The 26,109-nt window shown below is 52.1% G+C and overlaps 1 protein-coding gene across 2 annotated transcripts; it reads right to left on the reverse strand.

Annotated features, from left to right (window-relative positions):
• Positions 1 to 591: 591 nt before the first annotated feature.
• Positions 592 to 24,289, reverse strand: Jup (junction plakoglobin). Of its 2 annotated transcripts, none has more exons than XM_051176545.1 (14): positions 24,123 to 24,289; positions 12,799 to 13,014; positions 10,081 to 10,340; positions 9,645 to 9,883; positions 8,300 to 8,501; positions 7,297 to 7,441; positions 6,833 to 6,936; positions 5,275 to 5,613; positions 4,641 to 4,796; positions 4,312 to 4,431; positions 2,482 to 2,632; positions 2,248 to 2,369; positions 1,001 to 1,040; positions 592 to 802 (listed from the first exon to the last, which is right to left on the reverse strand). In XM_051176545.1, the coding sequence occupies exons 2-14, from the start codon at positions 13,004 to 13,006 to the stop codon at positions 651 to 653; spliced, it is 2,238 nt and encodes a 745-aa protein (XP_051032502.1). In that variant the 5' UTR covers positions 13,007 to 13,014; positions 24,123 to 24,289; the 3' UTR covers positions 592 to 650. The 2 variants fall into 2 exon arrangements, with proteins under 2 accessions (XP_051032502.1, XP_051032509.1); XM_051176552.1 differs by having other exon boundaries at positions 12,799 to 13,011; positions 24,123 to 24,274.
• Positions 24,290 to 26,109: the final 1,820 nt, after the last annotated feature.

Raw genomic sequence — 26,109 nt, forward strand, 5'->3', positions numbered from 1 at the left:
AAACACTGGCCTTTTCCCTTATTTGCTTAGAAGCAGCTGGAGAAGAGGGAGCTGAGTGTCAAGCAAGGGACAAGCACAAAGGAGAGAGCCTGCAGCCATGCAGCTCCGTTGGGGGCCGAAGCAGGAAGATCCTAAGTACAAGGCATGCCTGGATGGGCTCCGGACTGAGTTAAAGGCTAGCCTGGACAGTTTAACGAGACTAATTCAATATGATGGAAGGCAAAGCCAGGGTTAGGGATGCACTCCAGTGGTAGAGCACTTGCCTAGCATGCACAAAGCTCTAGCTTCAATGCCCAGTGTTACAAAAGAGGGGGGGCGGTGACAAAAAAAGGCACAGCAATGACACTAAGGCTGGGGAAAGGCCACAGATTTGAGGCCAGCCTGGCCTACATAGTGAATTTTAGGCCAGCCTGAAACAGAGTAAAACCTTGTCAATGCCATCATCATTATCATCAGAGTAAAGGCTGGCCAGAGCCCAACAGCTCAAAAAGCACAGGATTCCCAAACTCCTCCTCCACCCCACAAGAGCCAGAATGGAAAGGTCCCCCCCCCCCAGACTATTCAGAGAGGAAAGCGGGTGTCACTACAAACAGCTATAAGCAGAGGGCAAGGCTGCAAGACAGGAAGGGGCCGTACTGGGGTGGAGCCAGCTAGGCCAGCATGTGGTCTGCAGTGGGGTAGGGAGGCCTCAGGCCGTCGCTATAGGTGTCCATGGGGTAGTCCCCATCCATGTCCATATGCATATCCAGGGGGTCCAGAGGTACATCGCTGGAGTACATGGGGCGGTAGGTGGCATCCATGTCTGGGGATGAAAAAGAAAGGCTTGTCCAGGGATCTGCAGACCGCACACGGTAGTAGAGTAGGCCCACTGCTAGGGACCTAACTCCTGCCACCCCCTCCCCCACACTGCAGGGATGTAGACTAGAACACACTGGCCATGATGTGTTTCCATTCTCCACCACACAGCCACAGGCTCTGGGGTGGGGCTCCACACACTTACCATCAGCGTAGGGTTCATTGATTGGGATCATACTCTGGGCCTGAGGAAGGACAGAAAGACATAGGAAGTGTGGGAAAATATCCTCTGGGCTGCCTTTCCACCAAAGAATAGAGAGATGCTCCATGCAAGGGGCCAGGAGACCCTCAGAGGAGGAAGAGAAAGCACCACTGTCCCTGGGCACTGCCCTGGCTGGAGGTCTCTCCACTAATGCCTTGGGCTCCCACAGCTGTGGAAGAGGGGCAGACAGGGTGCAGCTGGCTAATTTGCACAGTACCTGTGTGCAACTTAGAACAAGGCAACCCTGGATGTGGGTGTAAGTCTCTGGCAGAGTACCTGTCTAGTATGTCCAAGGCCCTGGGTTCCATTACCAACACAACCCCCCCCCCCAAGAGAGATATATATCTACCTATTCTCAAATCCTTTATCTTCATGGGGGTAAAAGAGATATATAGCTAGAAATAGTGGGGTGGCTCACGCCTGAGGTCCCAGCACTTGGGAGACTGAGGCAGGAGGATTGGTGCCGATTCCAGGCTAGCCTGGTGTAGAGTGAGATTATTTCAAAATACCACACAGGACTATAGATACGGCTCAGTGGTAGAGTCCCTGTAGGGAATGAACAAGGACCCTAGTACTGGGGGGTGGGGAGGCAAATAAATAAAACCACAAAAACAAAAACCAGCCTTTAGTCCCAGCACTTTTGTAGCCAGGACAGGCCCCAAAGCTACACAAAGAAACCCTATCTCAAAACAAAAACCAGACATAGTTCAAACTATTATCTCTATGTCATAAAGGACCTCACTGAAAAATAAAATAAAAATTTAGCCAGGCATGCCACCCTGAAATCAGTACTTGAGAGGTGGAGTAAGGAGGATTAAGAGTTCAAAATCAGCTGGGCAGTGGTGACACACGCTTTTAATCCCAGCACTCAGGAGGCAGAGGCAGGCAGATCTCTTGTGAGTCTGAGCTTCAGCCTGGTCTACAGAGCTAGTTCGCTAGTTCTAGGGTAGCCAGGGCTACACAGAGAAACCCTGTCTCAAAAAAAAAAAAAAAAAAATCAGCCCTGAGATGAATATTGAGTTGGAGGCTATCCTGGACTACATAAGGCTCTACAAAAAAGAAAAAAGAAAACACCTGAAAACTAAACTTTAATCTCTGTGGTCAGCTACCAGCTACGCCTCCTCAGAGAGCAATGAGCTTCGGCCATGCAGTCTGTTCAATCAGATGTTCAAGCCGGGTCATATACTCACAGCTTCCCAGGCAGCTGGGTCATGCTTGAAGAGCGAGTTGGTGAGCTCCACAGACACTCGCTTGCGGTAATCTGGGTTCTTGTCTTCGGAGATGCGGAACAGGACAGCAGCGGCATAGGTCGCTGAGCAGAGAGGGAAGTGAGGTCCAAGTCAGAAGCTGCCTTTAACCGAGGTGGGAGGAATAGAGCCCAGCCTCCTTCCCTTTGGCGCTTGCCCACGGTCACAGCCCCTCACCGGTGCCCTCATTGCGGGAGTGGAGCAGTTCCATGAGAGGGGCAGAGGCGCCCTCGGCATCAATGGCGTCGGCGGCTTCCTTGTCCTGGGCCAGTTCACACAGCACTCCAGCAGCCACACGCTGGATGTTCTCCACGGAGGAATACAGGAGCTAGGCGAGGGGACACAGGTGGAAGGGAGTCGTGAGATAAGCCACGCTGCGTACCAACAGCGCTGCCCATCCTGTCCCTGTCTAGCCATCTTAGAAAATGGAAAAAGTGGAAAAGCAGACCAGCACTATTCCCTGACTAGCGTGTTTTTTTTTTTTTTTTACCACAGTCTGTTATTACACACTATAGATATTTTTGTGTGTGGATCTGTGTGAGTATAGGAGCACAAGTGTGTAATGTATGTGTGTATCATGGCCATTGTGTATGAACGTCAGAGGTTGAAGTCACATGCTCCTTTCAGCTGATTTTCCCAACTTATTTTTTTAGACAGGGTCTCTCACTGAACCTGAGGCTCTCTCTGTCTGGTTTAGTCTCACTCAGTTACAAACACATGCTGCCACCACTGAGTGCCGGGGATCTGAACTCCGGTCCTCACGGTTGCACAGCAAACATCTCATTGACTGAGTGGTTTCCCCAACCCCACTAAGAATTTTGATTCCTTCTTTTGGTTTTTGTTTTGTTTGTTGTCTGTCATGGTAGAATAAGACATTTCCCTGTGTATTATTTTAAAACCTGCCCTACATATGTTCATATGGATGAGTGATAGAAAAATGCTAACAACTAAAAGAATCAGTTACCACTAATTACCACTGAGGTGGGATTAGGATAAACCCTTCACTCTGAAAATTTCAAAGACAAAAACAAAACAAAACAAACCCTCTTCCTGGGCAGGGAATGTAGCTCAGGGGTAGAGTGCTTATCTCCGGTTTGCAAGTGGCCCTGGGTTCACACATCAAAACAAACACATCCCTAAACAAACACACCCACCACCCACTGCATATGGCTGGCTGTAGGATGTAATAAGCTATTCTTCTGTCTGTTTAGCTTTTCACCTGAAAGATAAGGTCTTGCTATTAGCACAGGCTGCCCTAGACCTGGCTCCCGTTAGCTCACTCTCTATCCAGTGCTGGCCTTGCATGGCTGATCCTCCTACCTCCACTTCTGAGCTCTGGAATGACAAGCATGTGCCACCACGCCCAGTTGTTTCCTTTCAGACCATTTCCTTACCATTAGACAAAGAGTTTGTTTGTAACAGCTGTGTCCGCAATTGTTATTTATCTCCCTGTATAAACCTCTGCCATTTGAGTTATGTTAAACGATTTCCTCAAGAGGGAGTCAGATTTGAATTCCAGGTCAAAGGATAGGAATATTTCCAAGACACTCTTCCCAGGCTGCCCATCCCCCCCAAGCAGGGCACAAGATGCTCAGTTCACCCAAGCCTCGAGTATCTTCTTCATTGGCCAATTTGACAGTGGAAAATGGACTCTCACTGGGGGCTAAATTTCATTTCTGTAAAGTCTTCAGCTGAACCTGTTTGCCTATGAGCCATCTGGGAGTCACTTGTTGACTCTGCCCACACAGCACTGCTGGGACCCAGCGTTAACGAGCTGCTGTCTGCTGAGATACTAGCTCCTACGTTCCAAGTTTGTGCCTTTCGGGTTGTTTTGAACATAAAGATGCTCTTAATGCCTGCGTGGCTGCATCTCATCTCCCTTGCTTCTGAGCTTGGAAAGACACTTCATCTGCTCTTAAGCACAGTCCTAAACATGCCTATTCCACACAGCCTCAAACCCCTGGCAGTATTTGGGGACACATCGTTGTCCATCTGTACCAGACTCACCTGGACAAACAGGGGAATGGTGTTGAGCCGGAAGATCTCCATGCGGTTCATGGGATCCCGGGCGAGGATGTGTAGGGCTCCAGTGCAGCCCTCCACGATCTCCTCCATCCTCACGCCATCCTGCATGAGAAGAACCATGAAGCATGAGGATGTGGACAAGGAGGCCCTGGACAAAGCCACTACCTCCCCCACTATGACCCTGACACGGTTCACTAGTCCCTGGAGTTGGCATTGATGTCAACTCACCTCTTCTTACATATACAGAAACTCTGAGGACACTCCCCAACCCCTCCAAGAAGGCTATGTCAGCTGCAGCTAGGCTCATTTACCGTGTAGGGCTGCTGGGTGCCTGCGGCCACATGTCGCTGGGCATCCTGGTGGGCCTTGACCAACAGCTGAACGAGGCGGGGAATGACCGCGGCCTCCTGCAGTGGGGCATGGTTGGCTGGGCACAGGGCCAGATTCCGGATCAGACCGATGGTTGCCTGGCAAGGAGGGAGGCAGTGAGCAAAGGTATTCCTTGAACATCTGTGAAATGTTGCTACACCCGGATAAGCCTCTCTACCAAATCACACCAAATCAAACCAAATTAGTTGAAGCCCACGTTTAATGGATACGACGCTCGGGATCCCGACTCCCCAGCTTCAGGTATCTTGTCCCTCTGTCATTGCTTCTGAATCCCAGTCCCAGTGCAGTGACAACAACCAACCGTATAAGGAACTTTGAGAAGCCCTGCTTGGCGGAGGGGGTTGGGGGAGGCTGCAGGCACTGGACAGAAAGAATCTACATCTAAGGTCAGGGCTTTAGCTCAGGTGGTAGAGTGTTTGCCAGGATGCACAAAGCCCTAGTCGCTTGCGCTGCTCCTCCTGTGCCCTCTTCCTTACCACATCCCTGCAACACTGCACAGGGGACGCCCTCCCCCACCTAACCCCCACAGTAGTGGCTGTGGCCCCGAGTGGGTACCTTGACCAGTGGCCACTGGTTGGGCTGGTTGAGCAGTTTCACGATGGCCGGGATGCCATAGTTGAGGCGCACAGAGTTCTGGGCCATCTCAGCCTCCGGGTGGCGGCTGGTAAGGTGGCGCAGGGCACAGACAGCAGGCTCTGTGATGTCATCCTTGTCGCCGGCTCTCAGGATGGCATGGATGAGTGCCTCCACGCCACTGTTCTGTGTCACCAGCGTCTTATTTTTGCTGTTGTTGCAGGTCAGGTTGGAGAGGGTGCCTGTGGCACAGGTGAGGACGTTGACGTCGTCCACACTCAGCTGGTTGACCAGGATCTTCAGCACGCTCTCCAGGCCCTCCTGGGACAGGAAGAGCACGAAGGGTAAGGGCACATCATCTCTACACAGCCTCCTCAGAGGGTCTAAGGGGAGCGGATAGGCTGAAGGGCTTGGTATTGCTTTTATGTGGCCAGGAACCTTTACCCTGTGGACTTCCATGCCCTGGGGAAAGTGGTTAGCAGCTCCCCGGGCAGTAGAAGCCAGGAGGCTGAGGAAGGCTGCAGCTCTTCCCACAGACCCACAGCTGTAGGCCTGCCTCCAAGCCCATGGTCCTTCCTCTGTCCCATGTGTCTCTTCCCTGATGGCCATTGGGGGCCTCTGGTCAAGAGGAAGCTAGCAAGGAGGTCACAGGCGTCAGTGGCCAGCTGGTCCCCCGTCACATACTTCTAGCCTTGCTGGGTCTTCTCTGTCACACCAGAGATTCCCCAAGCTAAATCTACTTCCAAGAAAAATCCCTAACTCAGAAATCTCTCTTCTCCCAGGGAGGGCTGAGTGGGCCTAGTGGTGGATTTGAAAGACTATAGGCCTCGGGGAGATACAGGCATGGATCAGAACACCAGCTCTGCTATCTACTAGTTCTCAACACGGGCTTTCTCTTAACTCCCTGAGCCTCAATTTCTCCCACAACCAACAGGGTTGCAGGATCCCCTTCTAGGGAGCTGAGAGGGTTAAAGTCTGTTCAGCTCATGTCCACCGAAGCCATGCAGAATGAAGGGAGCTTGCTAGGTGGTGGTGATGGCTAAACACAGGGACAGAAGCCTGCTTGCAAGGAGGTTCCAGCAACCTGTCCTGAAGCAGCAGTGCTCTGTGGTTAGTGTTTTGTGTGTGGGTGTTTTGACTGTTTATCTGTGCACAGTGTGTGTCTGGAGCCCTCAGAAGCTAGAAGAAAAAACATCAGATGCCCTAGAACTACAGGTAGAGACAAATGCTCTTAACCACTGAGCCTTCTCTCTAGCCCCTGTACTTGAATTTTACAAAAGAGCACCGCTCCTGTCCCAGGGTCTAGACCCAAACTGTTCCATCACCGTCACCTGAACCCCAACTTAAAGATGTCAGCCCCCTTCCTCTTCTCTTCCCAAACCCTTAAGTAGGATGGGAGCCTCCCACTGAAGGTGTGATGGGCTTCTGGACCTTTCCAGCCTTAGCTACAAGGGAGGAGGACTCAATGGTCCCAGAGGTCATATGCCCAGGTGGGAGGTTGACAACATGGTTTCAGAGATCAGCCCAGGCCCTGACTTACCTGCTTGGTGGCCACGTCCGATAGGTTGCGTAGAGTCCACAGGCAGTTCTGCACCAGGCGGGGGCTGTTACTTGTCAGATGCTTGCCCAGAGCCTGCATCCCACCTGGGGACAGAACAGAGGTCCTGTCAGCCTTAAGGAAGCCAGACTGACAGGGCAGAGGCCCTACCCTGATCCTCCTGACCCTACAGGTCACTCCTCTATAATTTTACTTTTAAAGGTTTATTGTCATTACGTGTGTGTATGTGTGTGTGTGTGTGTGTGTGTGTGTGTGTGTGATGTGCAGTGCTCATGGAGGCCAGAAGGGGGCATCAGATCCCCTGAATTTGAGCTACAGGTAGTTGTGAGTCATGGAATATGGATACTGGGAACCAAACTGAGGTCCTCTGGAAAAGTAGCAAGAGCTCTTAAGCTATGATCACCTCTCCAGTCCCCCACAGGCCACCTTGAGGTTCTCACACTCACCGGCCTCCACAATGGCAGGCTTGTTGCTGGGACACACGGAGAGCACCTTGAGCACACGGCTGGTGGTCCAGAGGAGCTTCTCGTAGCTGTAGTTCCTCATGATCTGCACGAGCCCCTGTGGTCCCCCATTGGCCAGGATGATCAGCTGTGGGGAGGGAAAGGCTGAGTGTGAGACAGAGGGTGCACACACGAGCACGTGAGTGTGTGTATGTGTGTTGTTGGGAGTAATGGAGCTGTCATTATTAACCTTTTAAGTCTAAAAGACTTTTGTGACTACCAAATAAGCCAATATCTTGCACAAACAAAACAAAACCTTTAATACCAAATGCTGGCAAGTATGTAGCAAAGGGAACCCAGCACAGCCATTACCACTGATGGCACTGTAATGTGTAACACACTGTAACTCTTTTGGAAAGAGAGTTAACCCACTGAGTAAAAGTCTAGGAGTGTTTAGAAACAAATAAATAAAAAGAAAAAGGTCTTTAGCCCTATTGGGTCTGGTGTTCCACACCTCTAATCAGAAGTAGGCAGCAAGGAGATCTAGGATCCCAGGTCAGCCTGGGTTAGACAGAGAGACCATGTGTAAAACACACAGAGAAGGCTAGGGAAATGGCTCAGCAGTTAGGAACACTGACTGCTTTTCCAGAGAGTCTAGGTTTGATTCCCAGCATCAACATGGTGACTTGCTACCATCTGTAATGCCAGCTCTAGGGGTCCAGCACCCTCTTCTGGCCTCCATGGGTACTGCAATCCATCTCTCCATCCCCACCCCGCAGCCTCCTTTTCAATTCTAGGGATTGAATCAAGGATCATTCAGCATGCTAAGCAGTATTCTATCACTGCGTTATATCCCTAGCCCTAATTTCTTCTCAAACCTTAAAATGCTAGTTTTGAAGAATTCAGAAATAGGATATGAGACACATTCATGTATTTACACATTAATATACCTTCTGGGAAGTGGCCTGAAACCACTGGATACTGTAGCTATGGTGAAGGGACCCACCTTGCTCTCCTGGTTGCCGTATGCTAGGAGCTGCAAGCAGTCAGTGGTGATGGCCAGGAACTTAGGGTTGTTCTTGTTGAGTAGGGGCACCATCTTCTGCAGCCCATCTGCCAGGCGCACCGCCATCTTGGCACCCTCCTGGTAGAGCAGTAGGTTGTGCAGTGTGGTAATGGCGTAGAACAGGACAGACTCTACGGGGGAACTGAGGAGCAGACAGAATCCATGTTGAGTCAGACCCCAGCCAGAAAGCTCACCCCAAATCATCACCTCATGCAAATATCCCTTTACCAAAGTGTCATTCTTTCTTCAGCACGGCCCCTCTTTAATGTGTGTGTATGTGGTTGATGTAAATGAACATGTGTGGCGGTCAGAAGATAACCTTAGGTGTCATCCTTAGGAACACAGTCCCCCTCCTCAGGTACAGGTCTCTAACTGGCCCAGAGCACCTTAGGCTAAACTGGCTGGCCAGCAAGCTCCAGGGTTTCCTCCAGTCTCTGCTTCCCTGGGGCTGGGGTTGCAAACACACTCTACCGCATCCAGCACTTGTACACGGGTGCTGGAGATTGAACTTGGGTCCTCATGCTTGAGAAATAAACACTTGACTGAGCCATCTGCCTCTTCCCTGCAGCCCCCCCCCCCCCTCCACACACTTTTCTTTTTTTCCTTTTTCTCAAGATAGGTTTCCAGTGTTCACTACATAGCCCTGGCTAGCCTGGAACTCTCCGTATCGACGGGGCTGGCCTGGAACGCAGAGCAATCTGCAAGTCTCTACCGCATGAGGACTGGGATCAAAGAAGAGCACCACCCCCTGCCCAGCCAAGCGCACTCCTGACAACATCAGCACCCAGTACACCTTCACTGCTGCCTCTGAGGTCCTGCACACGCTAATTATATACTAGGTCCCTGGAACAGCTGAGTCACTACTGTGCATAAGGTCACATAGGAGAAGCCCTGTGACAGTTTAGAGGGGAGTGAAGTCAGTCTCTCTCCCCTCAAAGAACTCCCATTCTGGGCCAGGAAAGGGGAGGGGGGAAGCACATGGTAGGGTGGTGCTTAGACACGCTGTTCCCTGGCTAGGATAGCCTTCCCGTGATCAAGGCTGACCAAATCCACCCATCTGTCAAAGCCCTGCCCTCAGTAAGAGTCTGCCTCTGGGCAATCTCAACCATTCTGTTGCTACAACTTAGATATCTTAACAGTCTGCCTGCTGTTTACATTATTGTCTCTGGGTTGGGCTATGAGCAGCTGAGAGCCAAGATGGGTGTGGTGTAAAGTGTGTGGTTAGAAGCCCAGGGAAAGGATACTGGGAGGCCCCTGGAGCCTGTGCCGCAGAGGAGCAAATTACCTGAGCATTCGGACTAGGGCTGGTATGCCTCCAGACTTGAAGATAGCGAGCAAGCCCTCCCGGTGGTGGGAGAGGTTGTGCAGGATGCTCGTGGTGCATCGGGCTGTATCCAGGTCACTGGTGTTCTGCATGGTGCGCACCACAGCCGCCACCAACTGGGGCGAGCCCATTAGGGCCCGGCGGGATGCCTCCTTCTTGGACAGCTGGTTCACAATCATAGCCGCCTTGGTCACCACTACCTGGAGGAAGTATGTGAGACTTTGAGCATACATAAGGCCCAGGCAACTCCTCCACAGAGGGAAGGAAGGCAGAGGACATGACATCCTTCCACAGAGCTTAGATGACCCAGATGCTATGTGGGGAGCCAGACTCATGGCTTCCTTCCCTCTGGGGACAGCTAGCTTTATCCTACCCCACCTCCAGGCCCTTCACAGACCGGGTCCTCATCGTTGAGCAGCTTGGTGAGCTCAGGCAGAGCCCGGGTGGCCAACTCGGCATCATCCTGGTAGTTGATGAGATGTACAATGGCCGACTTGAGCAACTGGGATGGTTCTGCCAGGCGCTGCAGGTTGGTGGTCTGCCCCTCCACCTGGGTGGCCAGCAGCAGAGAACTGTCCTCGCCTGACACACCTGGACACATGGCCTCCCGCACCCGCTTGGCTCTGGCTGTCGTGGACATCTGGTACTCCAGGTCACCTGGAAGCCAAATGACATAAGGACTGAGCTATAGGAGATTTAGGGGGACCCTGAGAGCAAGATAAGCCATACAGACATGGCTCCAAGCTGTCTCAAGCTCCACCAAAGTACAGGGCATCACTCAGGATTCCTCACCTAACAGGGTTCTGGGAAATCATTGTTGCCATTGCTTTTTATCACCTTATTTATAGCATGAGGCCCATCCAGCCCACCCAGCACAGGGAACTCAATGACTCTTGTCTGACACTAATCATTACAAAGATGTCTATAGCAATATATTTGTTTACTGTAGTTCAGTTCTGGAAAGTAAAAGTAGGGCCTCACATTTGCTCAAGCAAGTACACAAACACTGAGCTATATTCCTATGTTCCCAGCCTTTAAAAAACATCAGGGCTGGAGAAATGGTTTTGCAGTTAAGAGCACTTAGTGCTCTTATAGAGGACCAGGGTTCCATTCTCAGCACCTGCATGGTGGCTCTCAACCATAACTAACTCAAGTCCCAGGAGAATGAGGCGCCCTCTTCTGGCCACCATAAGCACTTCACCCATTTGACGTATATACATACATACATGCAAGCACATACTCACACCCTTCAAAAATTAAAAATGCTTTGTTTCCCAAGCTGACTTTGAACTTACTATATACTCAGGTAGCCTTTGTATGTGTAATCCTGCCTCGGCCTATCAAGTGACTGGGACATCATATACCCTTGCTACCTTGGCCGGCTCGACAATATAATTATTAACAGCTATAGCTGAAAATGTAGCTCAGTTGGTAGAATGCTTGCCTAACAAGGTTCCACTCTCAACAATGAGGCATGGTGGCACAGTCATGTAATTAATTATAGTACTCCAGAAGTGGCAGCAAGAAGATTGGAAGTTCAAGGTCATACTTGGCTACATAATGTGTTTAATGCAGCCTAAGCTACATGAGACTTTGTCTCAAAAACAAAACTAGGGGCTTAGTGGTTAAGAGTACTTGCGGGGTGAGGGGGCTGGAGAGACGGTTTATCACAAGAATCAGAGTTCAGATCCCAGCACCCACATTAGGCAGATCACAAGCAATGTAACCCAGCTCTAAAGGATCCTAAAATGGATGCCTTCTTCTGGCCTCTAAGGGTACCCTCGCCCACACATGTGTATGCATTCACATACTCACACACACACACACACACACACACACACAAATAAATAATGACAAACAAACAAAGAAAAACAGCTAATGGTGGAGGATTCACATGCCTGATGACAGTGGGTTAAGTACCTTTCTCCTATTTTCTCGTGTACTCTTACCACAGTCTCACAAGGCAAGTAGAATACAACACTATCTCCATTTTGCAGGATACTGGACTCAAAGGTCATAAAAAGCAGCGGACTCAGGCACCCAAAGTCCCGCCCCCTCCTCCACCTGTAACCATCAGGGCAGTCATAGGATTAGACAAGCTAGGCTTCATCATTCTAATTATATACTCACCCTCCACAAAATAGCCACTCTCTCCATACATAGGGGGCCAAAATTAGCCCCAGAGCATGACCCAAGATCACACAGCCAATTGAGAGACAGGACAGGGCTGTGGCTTTGAGAAGGCAGGAGCAAGGGTCCTCAAGGGAAATACAGGGTTCTACCTCTGGTGTAGACTAGGGCTATTTAAAAAAGTGCCAGATAGCCCCGCCATGGCAAATGCCCCAGTAAAAAGTCAGGCAGGGCAATGGGGAAGGAGAGGCTGCCCACAGGGCTCTCCCACCTGGATACTGCACATTAGCTCCCAACAAGGACCTGGCCCTGCCAGGCACAAAGGCTCCTTGCCTGGGGCCAGGAAAGAGGACCTGGGACACATTCATTGAGCCCCAACCAGCCATTGCTCACCCTGCAACTCAAAGCTCACCACCTGGAATGTTTAGGGCCCTGGGGGCATCTGTGGATGACAGTTCTAATGCTGTGTGCACTGCTGTCCCAGAGAGGAAGGAGTACCCAGACTGGTAGGGTACTGTCTTCATGTCAGGGACCCAAAACTGATTCAGCTACTCTGTGCCCTGCCCTAGGGACATCTGCATGTCTGTGCTAGTCCAGTGTAGGCTTGAACACTGTACCCTTCCACCAGACTGGGATGGGGGGGGTTGCTCCCAGTCACGCTCATCAGTCGTATCTTCCCAATAATCCCCAGGTCTCCACCGAGGGTAGCAGTAAAGTCTCCTTATTACATCCCTAGGATCCCAGAAGTCAGGAACCGTGGGCTCACTTTGCCAACCACTGGCACCACTGGGCAGATACTCCCCTACACATTCTGAGTTCATGGAAGTGACATCTGTGTGTGTCTCTGGGTAGCCACGTGTTCCCCTTCAGGCTTCCTAGGTCCCCAAGAGTAGGAACTTCTTTCAAACCAGAGACCCTCTTGATCTACCTCCCACCAGCATCTAGCCAGAGTTCCTGCCCAGTGAAAACACCCTGGAGTCCAGACCTTGGTTCTGGGGCACGCCCTGTGTATAGGTGGTGGTCTTCTTGAGTGTGTACTGCCTGCCGCAGGCGTCATCCTCATCCATGATGCCCTTGCTGCTGACTGAGGGCACACAGGTATTAACACCTGAGTGGATGCCTGAGTCGTAGGTGTAGGTCTGCTGCCACTCAGTCACCTTGATGGGTTGCTCAATCAGGTTCATCACCTCCATGGCGGCTGCTAGGGATGAAAAGCAAGAACACCGTGTTAGTTGGCTGGAGGAGCAACGAGCGCCACCTCGAGTTTCACCTCTCCTGCAGCCCTTTTCCCTGATAATCTGCCCGTCCCCTGACACCCCACCATAGCCTCAAGGGCCTCAGAAGGTAGCAGACAGCAAGGTGCAGGGGTGAAGTAGAAGGGCACGCAGGCACAGTAGAGCTGCAGAGGGGCCTTTGTGGCTACGCCCTGAGCTTGCATCCCCAGCTCTGGTGTGGAGACAGAAAACAGCCAGATGTTTCCAGGCCAGCCCCACTCTCTCACACTCACCGGCCTGTCCCAACCCAGTATTTCAAGTGGCAAAGGAACTAAGGGCTTCAGGCAGCGGCAGAGACCCTGCAGACGTTGCAGCTCCCGGGGGAAGACTGCAGAGGCTGCAGCACCCAACCAGCCATTGGACGAGAGACTGGGTGGGGCTGGGAAGCTGTCCGACTGGTTTCTCCGGCACACCTGGCTCCCTCGGAGCTCCCGAATCTCTCTTTCCAGAAGGTCAAGCCTAACCAGGCCCTCCTCTCTTCCAGTTCCCAGCATCTGTGCTCTACAGACTACTTCAAATCTTGGCTACTTACTCCTAGCCAATCCACCTCTCAGCTGGATGCCAGGGGTTCAAATACAGGTTCCATCACTCTCAAATTGTTTGTCTTGAGGATGGTGCTTGGGAAGGACCCACTATGGATGGCACTTAGCAGGTGCTCAGTGCTGGGGACTAAGATACTGCAGTCCTAACTTAACTGTCCCACCCCTAGGATGGTGTTCAGCTTCCACTTCCTGGAACCCACGGTAGCAGAGTGGGGTGGGCAGGCCTCTGGGGTGGTCACTGGGGTTGAGGAATCTCACCCTGCTCTGGGGACTTGGGGTCATTTGAAGGCTCATGAGCATCTGTACCCACTTGATGTGAGCTTCCCATTCAGTCTGATTGGTCCCACATCTGTGGGCACTGACCCCAGCACACCCACCACCACCCAGACCCAGGGAGAGACACAGTGGAAAATCTGAGGGCCTACTATGTGCCCACATCTCTCACACATGTTTCCAGACCCCTCACCAACACCATCATTCTCACACAAGGGTTTCAAAGCTTTGTTCCCCAATCCATAGATGTAGAAGCCAGCTAGCAATGGAACCAGAGTGAGGCCCAGCAGGCTTAACAGCGACGGCTCCACATTCTGCACTCCATTATGGCCTCAGAGAATGAACAGAGCCCAGGCTGGTCCACTCATAAAATGGGGTGGTGCCCGGCATCTCTCCAACAGGGTGCCCCACCATGATGGGGGAACCTACAAAAATGAGGGTGGGACATCTGGTGCACCGAGAGGCGCCACCCTAGGGACAAAGAGAATCAGGGGCCCCTCCTCAGAGCATGACGACAGAGGGGCATGGCAGAACACGCCTGTCATGCCAGTACCTGGGAGACTGGAATAGAGGGATCGCCAGTGGGAGGCCAGCTACAGAAGGAGACACCGGTTCAAAGAAAAAAGGAGAGCTTGGTAACTGTTGTCCCTGCCTTTCATGAGGCACACAGCCCCTCCCTCCCCTGCCACAAGCAGTCCGAAACCAGGAGAGCAGCACCAGCTCCCAGCTGCTGCCTTCCTCTATTCCTGCCGCCCTCGGTGACTCAGAGTTTCGTTTGGAGTTGATAAACAGCAGTAGGCCCAGGCACGGACAGCCGGCACTGTGCCACCAGATGTGCACAGCTGCTCCCAGACACTTGCCAGGAGTAGCTATTTTAGAATACCTCCACCTTCTCAGGCTCCCCTCCTCCCAGCTCCAGCAGCTTCGAAAAGCCAATGGTAGGAAATCGGGAGCTTGGAGGAGGGCAGCTCAGGAAAACCCTTCCCCCATCCTGTTCTCTGCCCCAAGGGAGGGTCCCAAGAGAGAACTGAGGAGCTTGGGAGGAATGAGTGGGTCCCAGAAGTCACCCTTGGGAGAGGGGAAAACAAAAACAAAAAACCCCAATCTCTTAAGATGGTGAAACCTGTTGGCCATGACCCTCCGGTGCCCCATGGAGGCGAAGTCAAGAGGGTTCGGAAGAGCTGAAGGATAATAGCCCCTGTAGGCATGAGCTCCCCAGTCAGACCACAAAGTTGTCTTCCACAGAGATAGCCAATCTAACCCCGGGACCCAGAGAGACAGGAGAAGGCTCATCCCAAACCACAACACTCAGCCTCGGGTTAGAAGGGAACATTGCAGTCAAGGCTAGCCTCCCGAGAGGAGTTTGCTCACAGGCTGGTCCTCGGATCCAGCTGGCCAGGCCTGGAGCCAAGGGAAGCCAAGGGCTGGATAGCTGCCCAGGGCCAGGCATAGGTCAAAGGATATCAGAAGGCAAGCATGCAGTTCTCTAGTAGCCAGTGCATTTCAACCCTGCTGGCAGGCCTTTGCTGATTCCTGATTTCTAGGTGAGGAAACTGAGGCTCCACACTGTGGTACTCTGCTCAATGCTGGGTCTGCCTTACTTTCGGACGGGGATTTAGTCCACTTCTTAGATTCTGGAGGAGCTGAGTCCTCTGCCCAAGGGGAGGAGGGGGAGGATAAGAATGAGGGTGCTCGGAGGTGGAGGACCTCCCACCTATGCACTGGGCATATTAGGGTCTGGTCTCAGCTCCACAACACATGCTGAGGACCTTTCACCCACAGAAAGGCTGGCCCCGTGATCTCAGAAAAAGCACTGGTGTCTCAGAATCTAAGGCAGTAGGGTTGTCATGTCAGTGAAGGGAAGACAAGAGAAGGAACAGGAGAACTCCTCTGAGAGACAGCTGTTCTCGCAACAGGAAGGCTGTAGTCCAGGATCACACAGGACGTCGGTCAACTTCACCTTTCTCCCTACCGACTCCTCAAGAGTCCTTCCATAACAAGCGGAAAGTACAGGTTTGGCCATTCCCGGGGTGGCGAAGCCGCACCCAGTTTGGTCTCAGTACTATCCACCCTGGATCCACAGGTCAGACCGTCTGCAATGGCCCTGGACAGAACCGGGGTGGAAGTGAGGGAGACAGTGGTGGGGGCCCTGCCCAGGCAGTGGGCCAGAGATGGGTGGGGACAAGAGACAGGGGCAGGGCGTGTTTCCCAGTGGAAAGGGGAACCTTTGTCTAGCGGTGGAGCTCTACTGCGTTGTTGGCTTCAGGGAGGAAGAAGCTAGCTCGGAGATCCGCAGGGTGGAGTAGGGGGCAGCTCAATGACAGGAAGAGGGAAGATACAGGGTATGCAAAGGGCCCTTCCCCCACAGGCTCCAGACTGGGGAAGAGCCCCGCCCTTCACGCCTGCTCTTCTGTACAGCCAGCTGGGGTGCTGGCACCAGGCACCCTCCATCCAAGCTGTCCTGCCGAATGATGGCCAGTCCTGACTTTAAAAATAACCCTACCAGAGGGCCAGCAGCCTCCAGCCTGGCCAGCACCTGTAGGGGACAGTCAGCAACAGGCACAGCTAGGCTGGGCTGCTACATGACAGTAAGGCACCTAGAAATATGCTCAGGCACAGGCTGCTGAGAGACTATGTTAGACCTTGGTGCAGAAACTAAGCATGGAGCCACTGCATGGGGGGCAGGCAATGCTGGGCTCCCCTAGAGGCTCTCTGGGCCAGAGGCTGGTGGGCATCTTTGCAGATCCATCTCCATCAGAACCGACCCCTAGCTGGCTGTGAGCCTTCTGGCAAGTCACACCCCTTAATCTTGTGGCACCTTTTCTCAGACTATGTGTGGCCTGAACACAGCTGCTGTCTCCCAGCCTCTTTCCTTCAACCAGGAGAAATGGTCAGTCCAGGCAGAACGGTCCCCACCTCCGGGTGAGGGCTTAGAGGGGTCACTAGCGCTAACCTTCACTCCTCACTGCATCTAGATGCAGCTGGGGTGTAGTCAGCAGTCCCACGGACAGAAACACACTCTGTACGGTACAGGCTGCCAGCCAGACTTCTAGAAACTGCCAATACCAGGAGGGAACCCCTCCACTGTCCCCCAGCACCTTGCTCTATGGTGGTGAGATGCTCCTGGGTGGTGAGATGCCTCCATCTGCAGAACAGGAGCCACGAGTGGCCAATGCTCAGGACAGGAGAAGTCAAAGGAAAAACCCTACTCCCAGCCTGGCAGCCCAGCTCAGGCCACTGTAAAAGGGGTCTAGAGTGGGAGAGGCTCAGGCCATGACCCAGCTGCTGTTTGTTCTCTTCTGGGCTGTGTCCCAAAGCAAACAAAGCAGGGTGGGAAAATGAAGGGGATATGTAGCAGAGGGAAGTGGCCCGGCCAAGTGGCGGGACCTAGGTAACCTCAGGGCTCCCCTGCAGAGGGCTACAGCTGCAGCTGCATCCCTGTTGAGGACACTTTTCTTTGGGACAACATCCCAAGCCAGCAGATGATCCCAAAGTGGGACTCCTGGGAATGGAAAATCACTCCAGCTGTCACGAGCCACTAGCCAGCACCACTGGAGCTGAGGCAACCCCATTAACAGCAGCTGGATCCCAGCCAGTTAGGATGTGATGCTGCAGGGATAAGGCTGGACAGAAAGGCCCTGAACACTTAGTCCCCAGACAACACAGGCTGCAGAAAGGAAACGCTTTGCAAGAAGGCTTTGTGAAAATGCCTTGGCTGGGGCCTCCAAGATGGTTCGGCAAGTATGGGTTCGGCAAGTTTGCTGTGTAGCCAGATCGATGACTCTGACTTTAATCCACATGGTAGAAGGAGAGAACTGGCCCCTTTTAAATTGTCCTTGGACTCCTACCTGTATGCAGTGTCACACACGCTGGTGCCCCAAATAACTGTTAGAAAAATAAAACTTGCCATGGTGAGGGCATGAGAGAGCTTCTTGGATGAGGGGCTTAAGAGTCAAGTGCTAAACCCGGTTGTGGTGGTGCACACCTTTAATCCCAGCACTCAGGAGGCAGAGGCAGGCAGATCTCTGAGTTTGAGGCCAGCCTGGTCTACAGAGTGAGTTCCAGGACAGCCAAGGCTGCACAGAGAAACATTGTCTTGACCCCCCCCCCCCCACACACACACACACAAGCATTGCCAAAAGAGAGTGAAGTACTTGAATGGCACGCAGGAAGCCCCGGATAGGGAGGAATAAATCCAACTCCATTATATGCAGAGATGGAGGGTATGGAGCAGAGGACAGGAGGGTGGGGCAGGGGAAGGAAGGTTCAAGGTGGCTGCTTCACAAAATTCAGATTAAGGACAACTTTTTATTCTCACAAACTTTTGTGTACTTCTCAGCTTTAAAAAATGATGATCAGGGGCTGGAGAGATGGTTCAGCAGTTAAAAGCCCTGGCTGCTCTTCCAGAGGACCTGTGCTCAATTCCCAGCACCCACATGGCAGCTCACACCTCTCTGTAACTCCAGTTCCAGGGCTTCTGACATCCTCATGCAGACATACTTGCAGGCAAAACCCCAGTGAACATAAAACAAACAAAAATTTAAAAACGAGCATGGTGGTGCATGCCTTGAATCCCAACACTCAGGAAGCAGAGGCAGGCCAATCTCTGTAAGTTCCTGGACAGCAAGGGATACTAAGAGAGATTGTCTTTAAAACAAAACAAAAAACAGAAAAAGAATGTTTTAAAAAAGATGATCAAGTATGGATTTCCCAGGAAAGGGGGGTAGAGTGACACCCCACAATGAGGTGGCTTGTTGACTTCCCAGCCTCCTCCCGCCAAAGATCAACATAAGACTCTGTCTCCACCTTAGGGAGAGGCAGAAACATCTGGGCATCCTCCTCTGGGGCGGTCAAAAGGTTAATATGTCAGGAGGCTAGCGCACAGCAGTCTAAGAGCTAGATCTCTTTAAACCTAGCCCAGGAAGTTGCTGGAAAATGGGACAATCCACGTCCCCAGATGTCCATCAGATTCAACCATGTCCCAGGAGAAAGGCCTCAGGGTGTCTGACATCTGCAGAGATGCAAATCCCAGTGACCTGTCCTGGCCAATCTCACTACCTTTTCTCATCAGAGATGTATGGGGCCAGCCAGCTGCCGGATGCTGACTTCCAGATGTTCCCCTTACAGCCATGTGGTTTTTCTCCCCAAAGGCCCCAAACAAAAAGTTTCCTCTAAGGACTCAGTAGGCCTCAGACCAACTAACTATTCACCCACAGGAAGTGCCTCCTGGCCAGGATGGCCCTCTTCAGAGGAGACTCAACTATGAGCTTCCACCTGCTCCCCCAGTTCAAGTGAAGACCTTCTTACCCAGAGCTGGAGAAATTGCTCAGCAGTTAAGAGCACTTACTTTCTTGGAGAGGACCCAGGCTGGTTCCTGGAACCCATATGGCAGCTTACAATCCTCTGTAACTCCGGTTGCAGGGGAGCTAACACTCCCCTTCTTCTGGATAGGAAGTTTTTTTCCTTCTCCCTAGCCGCTTTTCTTTCCCTGAGGACATCGTCCCCCCCTTGTACCTGTGACTTCAGGGTGCAGGCAAGCCCCAAGCCTCATCACCCTGTATGGCAGTCAGCCAGAATGACTTCACTCTTCCTCTGTTTCTGTCAAGACTCCTTGCTTAGTGTTTTCTGCTCTAGAATCAGTAATCAGTATGCGGTGGTTCCCTCCTGATTTTGTTTTGTTTTTCGAGACAGGGTTTCTTTCTTTGTGTAGCCTTGGCTGTCCTGGAACTCGCTCTGTAGACCAAGCTAGCCTCGAACTCACAGAGTCATAGAGATCTGCCTCCCAAGTGTTGGGATTCAAGGCACGCGCCACTGCCTCTTTTTATTTATTTGTTTGTTCGTTTATTTATTGTTTCTCGAGACAGGGTTTCTTAGTAGCTATAGAGCCAGTCCTGGAACTCACTTCTATACACCAGGCTGGCTTCGAACTCACAGAGATCCTCCTGCCTCTGCCTCCTTAATGCTGGGACTAAAGGTGTGCATTGCCACCACTGGCTCCCCTCCCTGTCTTAAGAATATGACAATGTGGTGGTAAGAGCCTCAGTCTTCAGGTTATATCAGTACATAGGCTATAAACTCCCAGGCCCACTCAGGCCAGATGCTGGGTTGGCAGAGGGGCCTAAATCAGTCATACCTAAAAAGACCATGTACCACCAAAGCCTCCCTGAGGGCTAGGGCTCTGCATAACAGGCAGTCCCCATAACCTCTCACCCTATTCCCTCAGCAAGGCCCTCCTGTGGCCATTATCACAGCCCAGATGCTAGGTCTCCAGCCAAGACAGCCAGTTCTCTCCAAGCAGCCTGGCTGTGCTACCTGACATGATCTAGAAGGACACTCACCCAGGCCTAAACCTGACTCATATGTCTCGTCTCCATTCCCCAGAGAGCACACCACACACACACACACACACACACACACACACACACCCTTAACTTGGCACTAGTAAAGCATGTAACTCCCTCCTCCTATCCAGGGTCCAGCTCAGAAAGTTCTGAGCCATGCTTTCCTCCCTCTGGTCTGCCCCTAACTCCTACCCTCACAGCTGCCCGTCTTGAGGCACTGCTGCCTCACCACCAACCACTGGGGAGGGTTCAGAGAGTGCTGGCAGCCTGGACAATGAGTCACCCCCACCTGACAAACCTGTCCCGCCTCACCACCCCCACATGTCTAGCAGGGCTTTTCTGAACTCCCTTCTATCTGTGGAGCTGAGGTTCTCCAAAAGGGGCAGTAGACAACTTCCAGTCAGGGCTAATGATGTAGCTTACTTGGTAGAGCGCTTGCCCTAGCATGTGTGAAGCCCTGGGTTCAATCCTGAGCACTGTGTGCGAGTGCTGGATGCCTATAATGCCAGCACTTGGGAGGTAGAGACAGGAGGCTCACAAGTTCAAAGTCTGAACTGGTGAGACAGCTGATTGGGTTAAGGCTAAACTGGATCCATAGGACCACGTGGTGGAAGGAAAAAACAATCACCCCAGAAAACATTGTTCTCTGAATTCCACAGATGTGCCATGTCCCGTGCATGCTCAAACACACAGGCGCACACACAAAACAAATAGACTGATAATAATTTAACAAAGTTTGCCAGGCATGGTGGCAAACCTTTAATTCCAAAACTCAGGGGGTAAAGGCAGGTGGATCTCCCTGAGTTCCAGGCCAGTCCGGGGTATATAGCAAGTTCTAGCCTAGGGCAGCCATCCAGGGTTGCATGTTGAGACCCTATCTTAAAAAAAAAAAAAAAAAAAAAAAAAAAAAAGAAAGAAAGAAAAGAAAAAGTAAGATAGAAGGAGTTCCCTCAGAGGCTAGCCTGGGCTACATGAGACTCTGTCAAGAAAAGAAAGAAAAAAGGTTGGAGGGGGGATTAGTCCCATCCAGGGCTGAGGATGGGGCTCTGTGGGAAAGAGAGAAAGAGTTTGCCTCGTTCGGGTTTGATCCTTAGTTAAAAAAAAAAAAAAAAGATAGAAAAAGGAGAGAGAGAGAGAAACAAAAAAATCCTTCCTGAGTTGTTGTAGGGAGCCAAACAGCAGAATGAGGTCTGAGCTTAGAGAGGAAGGCTCCCTTGAGTCCAGTTGTGCAACACTGGGCAAGTTCCTACCCTTCCCTGACTTTCCAAGGACAGAATTAACTGCACCTGCCTATAAGGCAAGCATGATCAGTAGGAATGGTAGCAAAAGGCCTTGCAAGGTACCATATAGTCTTCTGGCTTTGAGTTACCATCAATCAAGGTTTATTATTCCTGTTTGCCAAATAGGTTGCTGAACCTCAGTGAGGCAAGGTGCTTTTGACCCAAACTACATAGGTAGCAGGAGTCTGCTGAGACACAAGCTAGCTCCTTCCAAGCCCACACACCCCCCAGTATCCAGAGACTGCCCCATTAGACTATCTCTCTTGATCACTGTTCTTCTGTGGACCAGCCAAATGTGTCACCTTGTTCTAAAGTAGTTCTTCATGAGGACAGGCCTTCCTCTCATGAGCAATGGCCTGCGGGCCCCCAGGAAGGGAAACAGTCAAGGGTCAACCAGGCTCCGCATGACCTTCCATTCCCACAGGCTGCATTCTCCAAGCTCAACCCTAGCAGGCCAGCCGGCGGCTCCAGAGGGAGGGAATGGGGTGGAGCCAGGGTGCGGGGGAGGCTCCTGTCACCCAAGCCCAGACTTGATCTGGCAAGAAATGACTAATTGGATCCTACCTTGGCTTCCCCTCCCTCCTGTCCAGTCAGAAGCCAGCTTGGGCCGGGCACCTCCTAGCCATACTTCCTCACTATTGTCTTTTCATCACAGACACAAATCAGATTAGCTAAACTAATCATTTAGCTCATATAATTACAATGCCTTCCCCCTCCTCCACCTTGGCACAGAGAGGAGGAAAGACAGGTTGCCTGGGCCTAAACTTATGCCCCTGGTGCTTCCTAGAGGTGGTCACACATACTTTACCATCCACAGGACAGGACGGAGGGTGACCCCCACTTAAGGGTCCAGGGGGAGAGTCTGATCTCCACCCCAACTCTCCCATCCACAACCAAGTATGGAGACTTCCCAGGCGAGTCAGAGGAAGAGGCACTGATGGTCCTGGCCCCATCTTCCCTCTGCCCCAGGCTAGCCCTGGCATTCTTGCTCTATCCCCCAAGTAGAAGTTCACGATTCCAGCCGGAGAGGAGCTCTCAGCACGCCAGGGACAAGGGGAGGGTGCTCACACGGTTCCGCCTGAGGGTGCCTGGCTTAGAAGAAGCCTTCCACAGTAAAGACTTCCTCCTGCCCCACTTTCCCCGCCAAACACTCAGGAAAAGGGTGGGTGGAGAAGGGACTTCTGGCAAATCCTCTGCACCTTCATAATTTAGAAACCCAGCGAACCGGCAAGCAACATTCCTGCCCTATGCACTCCTGCCTCAGTTGTCAGCCAGCTAAATAAAATGGGGAATGGAATGGGGGATGAGGTAAAACTAATCACTCTGCCGGTCTTCCTCCGTTTGGCCCAGCCCTGCCTTGCCCCACCCCCGCCCCTGGGGAAGGGGCAGAGCTTGGGAGGGACTTAGCAGGCCTCATATAAGGGGGTGTGGTGGTCCCCGGAGGAGGTGGAAGGGGAGGAAGAAGACACTTCCCCTTTCAGCACCCCCCTCACACACACCGGTTGGTCTTAGGGGCCTAGCAAACAGGATGGAGGTGGGGGCAGGGACAACAGGGTCAAAGCGCAGGCACCGGCCCATGTTCAGCCTGGAGCTGGGCTCTGGGAAGGGGCTTTCCTCCCAGAAGCATCCCTAAGCCTGGAATCAGCTCTGAGCAAGGAGACTGGAAAACCCTAGAGAAGGCTACCATGGCTACTTTCTCCTGGAAAGTTTGTTTGGAGTGATTTCTCAACAATTAATGGGTTGCAGAAAGAAAAAAGGTATCGCTGTTTTCCTATCAACACTCTGAAAAACACAGCTACTGAAAACTGGGCGAACGCTTCTTAATTCTCTCTGCTAGTCCAGACTCCAGGCCGAGCCACCAGTGTCTTGACATCGGTAGGGCACTGAGCCCAGACCCTTTACCAGTTCCTCTGTCACCCCCATCCCACCTCGATAGGAGAAAGCATAGACCCGCATATACTAGAGCGGAGGAAGGCGCCACAGGTACAGCTCAGAGCTGAAGGGCAGGGCCTTGATCCTCCAAGCGCTCACCTGCTCTGCTCAGCAGGTGGGGACCGCGACTCTGGGAAAATGTGCAGTCGGCCCCCACAGTTGGGTAAGCAGGGCCCAGACAATAGGGCCCCACCCAGGCCTGGGGGAGTTGGGAGGGAGAGAAAGCGAGGATGACGCGTGGGGTGGGGTGAGGGTGGCCCCAAAGAGACTAGCTAGCAAGTTTCCCGAGCGGTAAAATCCTGTCACCCTGAGCTCCATAACCAGGCGGAGCGGGTCAAAGTCTGCCCGGTCAGCTCGGGCCAGAGTCAGGGACACAGTGTCCGGCAAGCTCCGCGAGTCCCGGGGGAGGCGCGAACTCCGAGGCACCTGCCCTATTTCCTCCCCGCCCTTCTCAGACCTGCAGTTCAGGGAACCTGGAGGGACGCTCCAACCCGGATCGCTCGTCCCAAGGGTAAAATGCCCAGGACCCTAGTGCGCCCCCTGTCGCCGGTGCAAGGTGCGCTCCCCGACACCCGCCCTCACCTGCCCTGAGACTGCAGGAACCAGCCTCTGGGCCGCCTGCTGTCCCTTCTGTGTCCGCAGTGATATGCAAACCGATCGGATGTACCTGAGCGTGGAGCCGGGCCGGGCCGGGTCGGGTCAGGGCTGGGCCGGGAGGGAGCCGGCGCGGGTAGCGAACTGAGCTCGGCGCGCTCGGGCGGCGGCTGCTCCGGACTCTGGCCAAGGCAGCAACTCAGTAACCGAACAAAAGGCAAAGGGACCTGACAGCCAAGCCACACCTCTCGCCCCCTCTAAGCTCCGCCCCTTAGGGAGACTCCCACCCGCTGAGGCTAGCTCACTGGCTGCCCCGCCTGACTATCCTATCGAGGGGCGGAGCCTCGCGCCCGGACCTTTACCACGGCCGCCTCTGTTTATGCGTTTACCATTGGCCCCAGGGACTGCCAGTCGGCTCTGGGGTGGACGCCAACTTGAGGTCTCATCCTCACTCTGCATCTATTGGCAAATAGAAAGTTTCTTCCTTATGATTGGATAGGGGGCTGTCAGTAAGACTAAGGAAAAAGCCAATGGAACAGGTGGGGCGTGTCTCGCCCCACCCTAGCCCTGAGCAGGTAAGACTCGTTACTCTCCCCTTCCCCCTACCTGTTCAACAGGTGAGTCAGGGGGCGGCATGGGAAAGGACTGACGCCTTCACTGGCCAGCCAACTCAGCGTCAGGCTTATTCATTCTTGCCTCAACGTAGTAATAAGATGTTTGTAAAGCATTTCATAGGCTTTATGCTAGGTTGGGATTCCTCCCCCTTACAAAAGATAGAGTGTTCCTTCTATTTAGAATTAGAAGGCTCGGGTTTGGGTTCTCACCTTAATCTTTGTATGACCTCAGGCCAATTAGTTTACCTTTCACCCTGTTTCTCCTCATCTGTGAAGTGGGTTCATTAGCTTTATCTATCTTAGGTTGGAGAGATTAAATGAAGTGCTTAAATATGGTGGTACTAAAATAGCTGAGGATTTAAACCACTGATATGGTCAGTTTGAGACAGTTCTTAAAAACTGTTAAGAGGGCAATGGTGGTGCACGCCTTTAACCCCAGCACTCAGGAGGCAGAAGCAGATGGATCTCTGGGTATTCAAGGCCAGCCTGGTCTACAGAGCTAGTTACAGGATAGGCTCCAAAGCTACACAGAGAAACCCTGTTTTGAAAACAAATAAACAAACAAAAAAAAACTTGGAGCAATAAAATGATGTGCATTAACAGAATATTTTAAATGGGCTTGTGTGACAGCCCAGCTGCATAACCCTGATAACCTGAGTTTGATACATGGAGGAGGGAGACAATGAAGTCCACACAAATAAAAGTAAATAAAGTGTACTGCAATTTAAGAACTAATCTTCAAAGAGGTCACAGGACTAGGAAACATGATGCACTCCAAACTAGGATGCCTTCTTATTTCAAGTCCCTCAAAAATCCCAGAGAAATAGTTTGGTTCCCAAGTAGCAAAGCAGAAGGGTCAGTGTGTGTTTGTGGAGGGGAGGGGTAATAACTCTCCAGGGAGAAACAGACAAAAGAGCATCGATTCCATCAAAGATTAAATGGTGGTGTAAGGAAGCTTTGGGGAGGGGGGCGAAAAAGAGCAGCAAGCCCCTCGATAGTGGTTGAGGCTGGTTAGTTATCTGAAAGAACTCCAAATAGCCCACTTAAGAAGACATGGATATTTCCTATGGTTGATGAGATGAGTGTTGTGGCTGTACCACGAACCCAGGGTCCTATAGGCATTCGTTCATTCAATGCAAGTACTGAGCACCAACTGTATGCAAGGGACCAATTTAGACCCTGGCTGCACAGAAAATTAAAAGTATCCTAATTCTCAGAAAGCTTACAGAGTGACAAGAGTTATCAGCCTGTGTGGGTGGGAGTTGGGCAAGTGGCTGTTTAGAAAAGGATTTCCTGAACACACACACACACACACAGATGAGAGAGAGAGAGAGAGAGAGAGAGAGAGAGAGAGAGAGAGAGAGAGAGAGAGAGAGAGAGAGAGCTTATGGGCCAAAATAACATCAGATGAAGGTATCCTAACAGTATCTTTGACCACATTTCCCC

Source organism: Phodopus roborovskii, unplaced genomic scaffold (genome assembly GCF_943737965.1).
Source record: "Phodopus roborovskii unplaced genomic scaffold, PHOROB, whole genome shotgun sequence".
NCBI classification, from domain to species: Eukaryota; Metazoa; Chordata; class Mammalia; order Rodentia; family Cricetidae; genus Phodopus; species Phodopus roborovskii.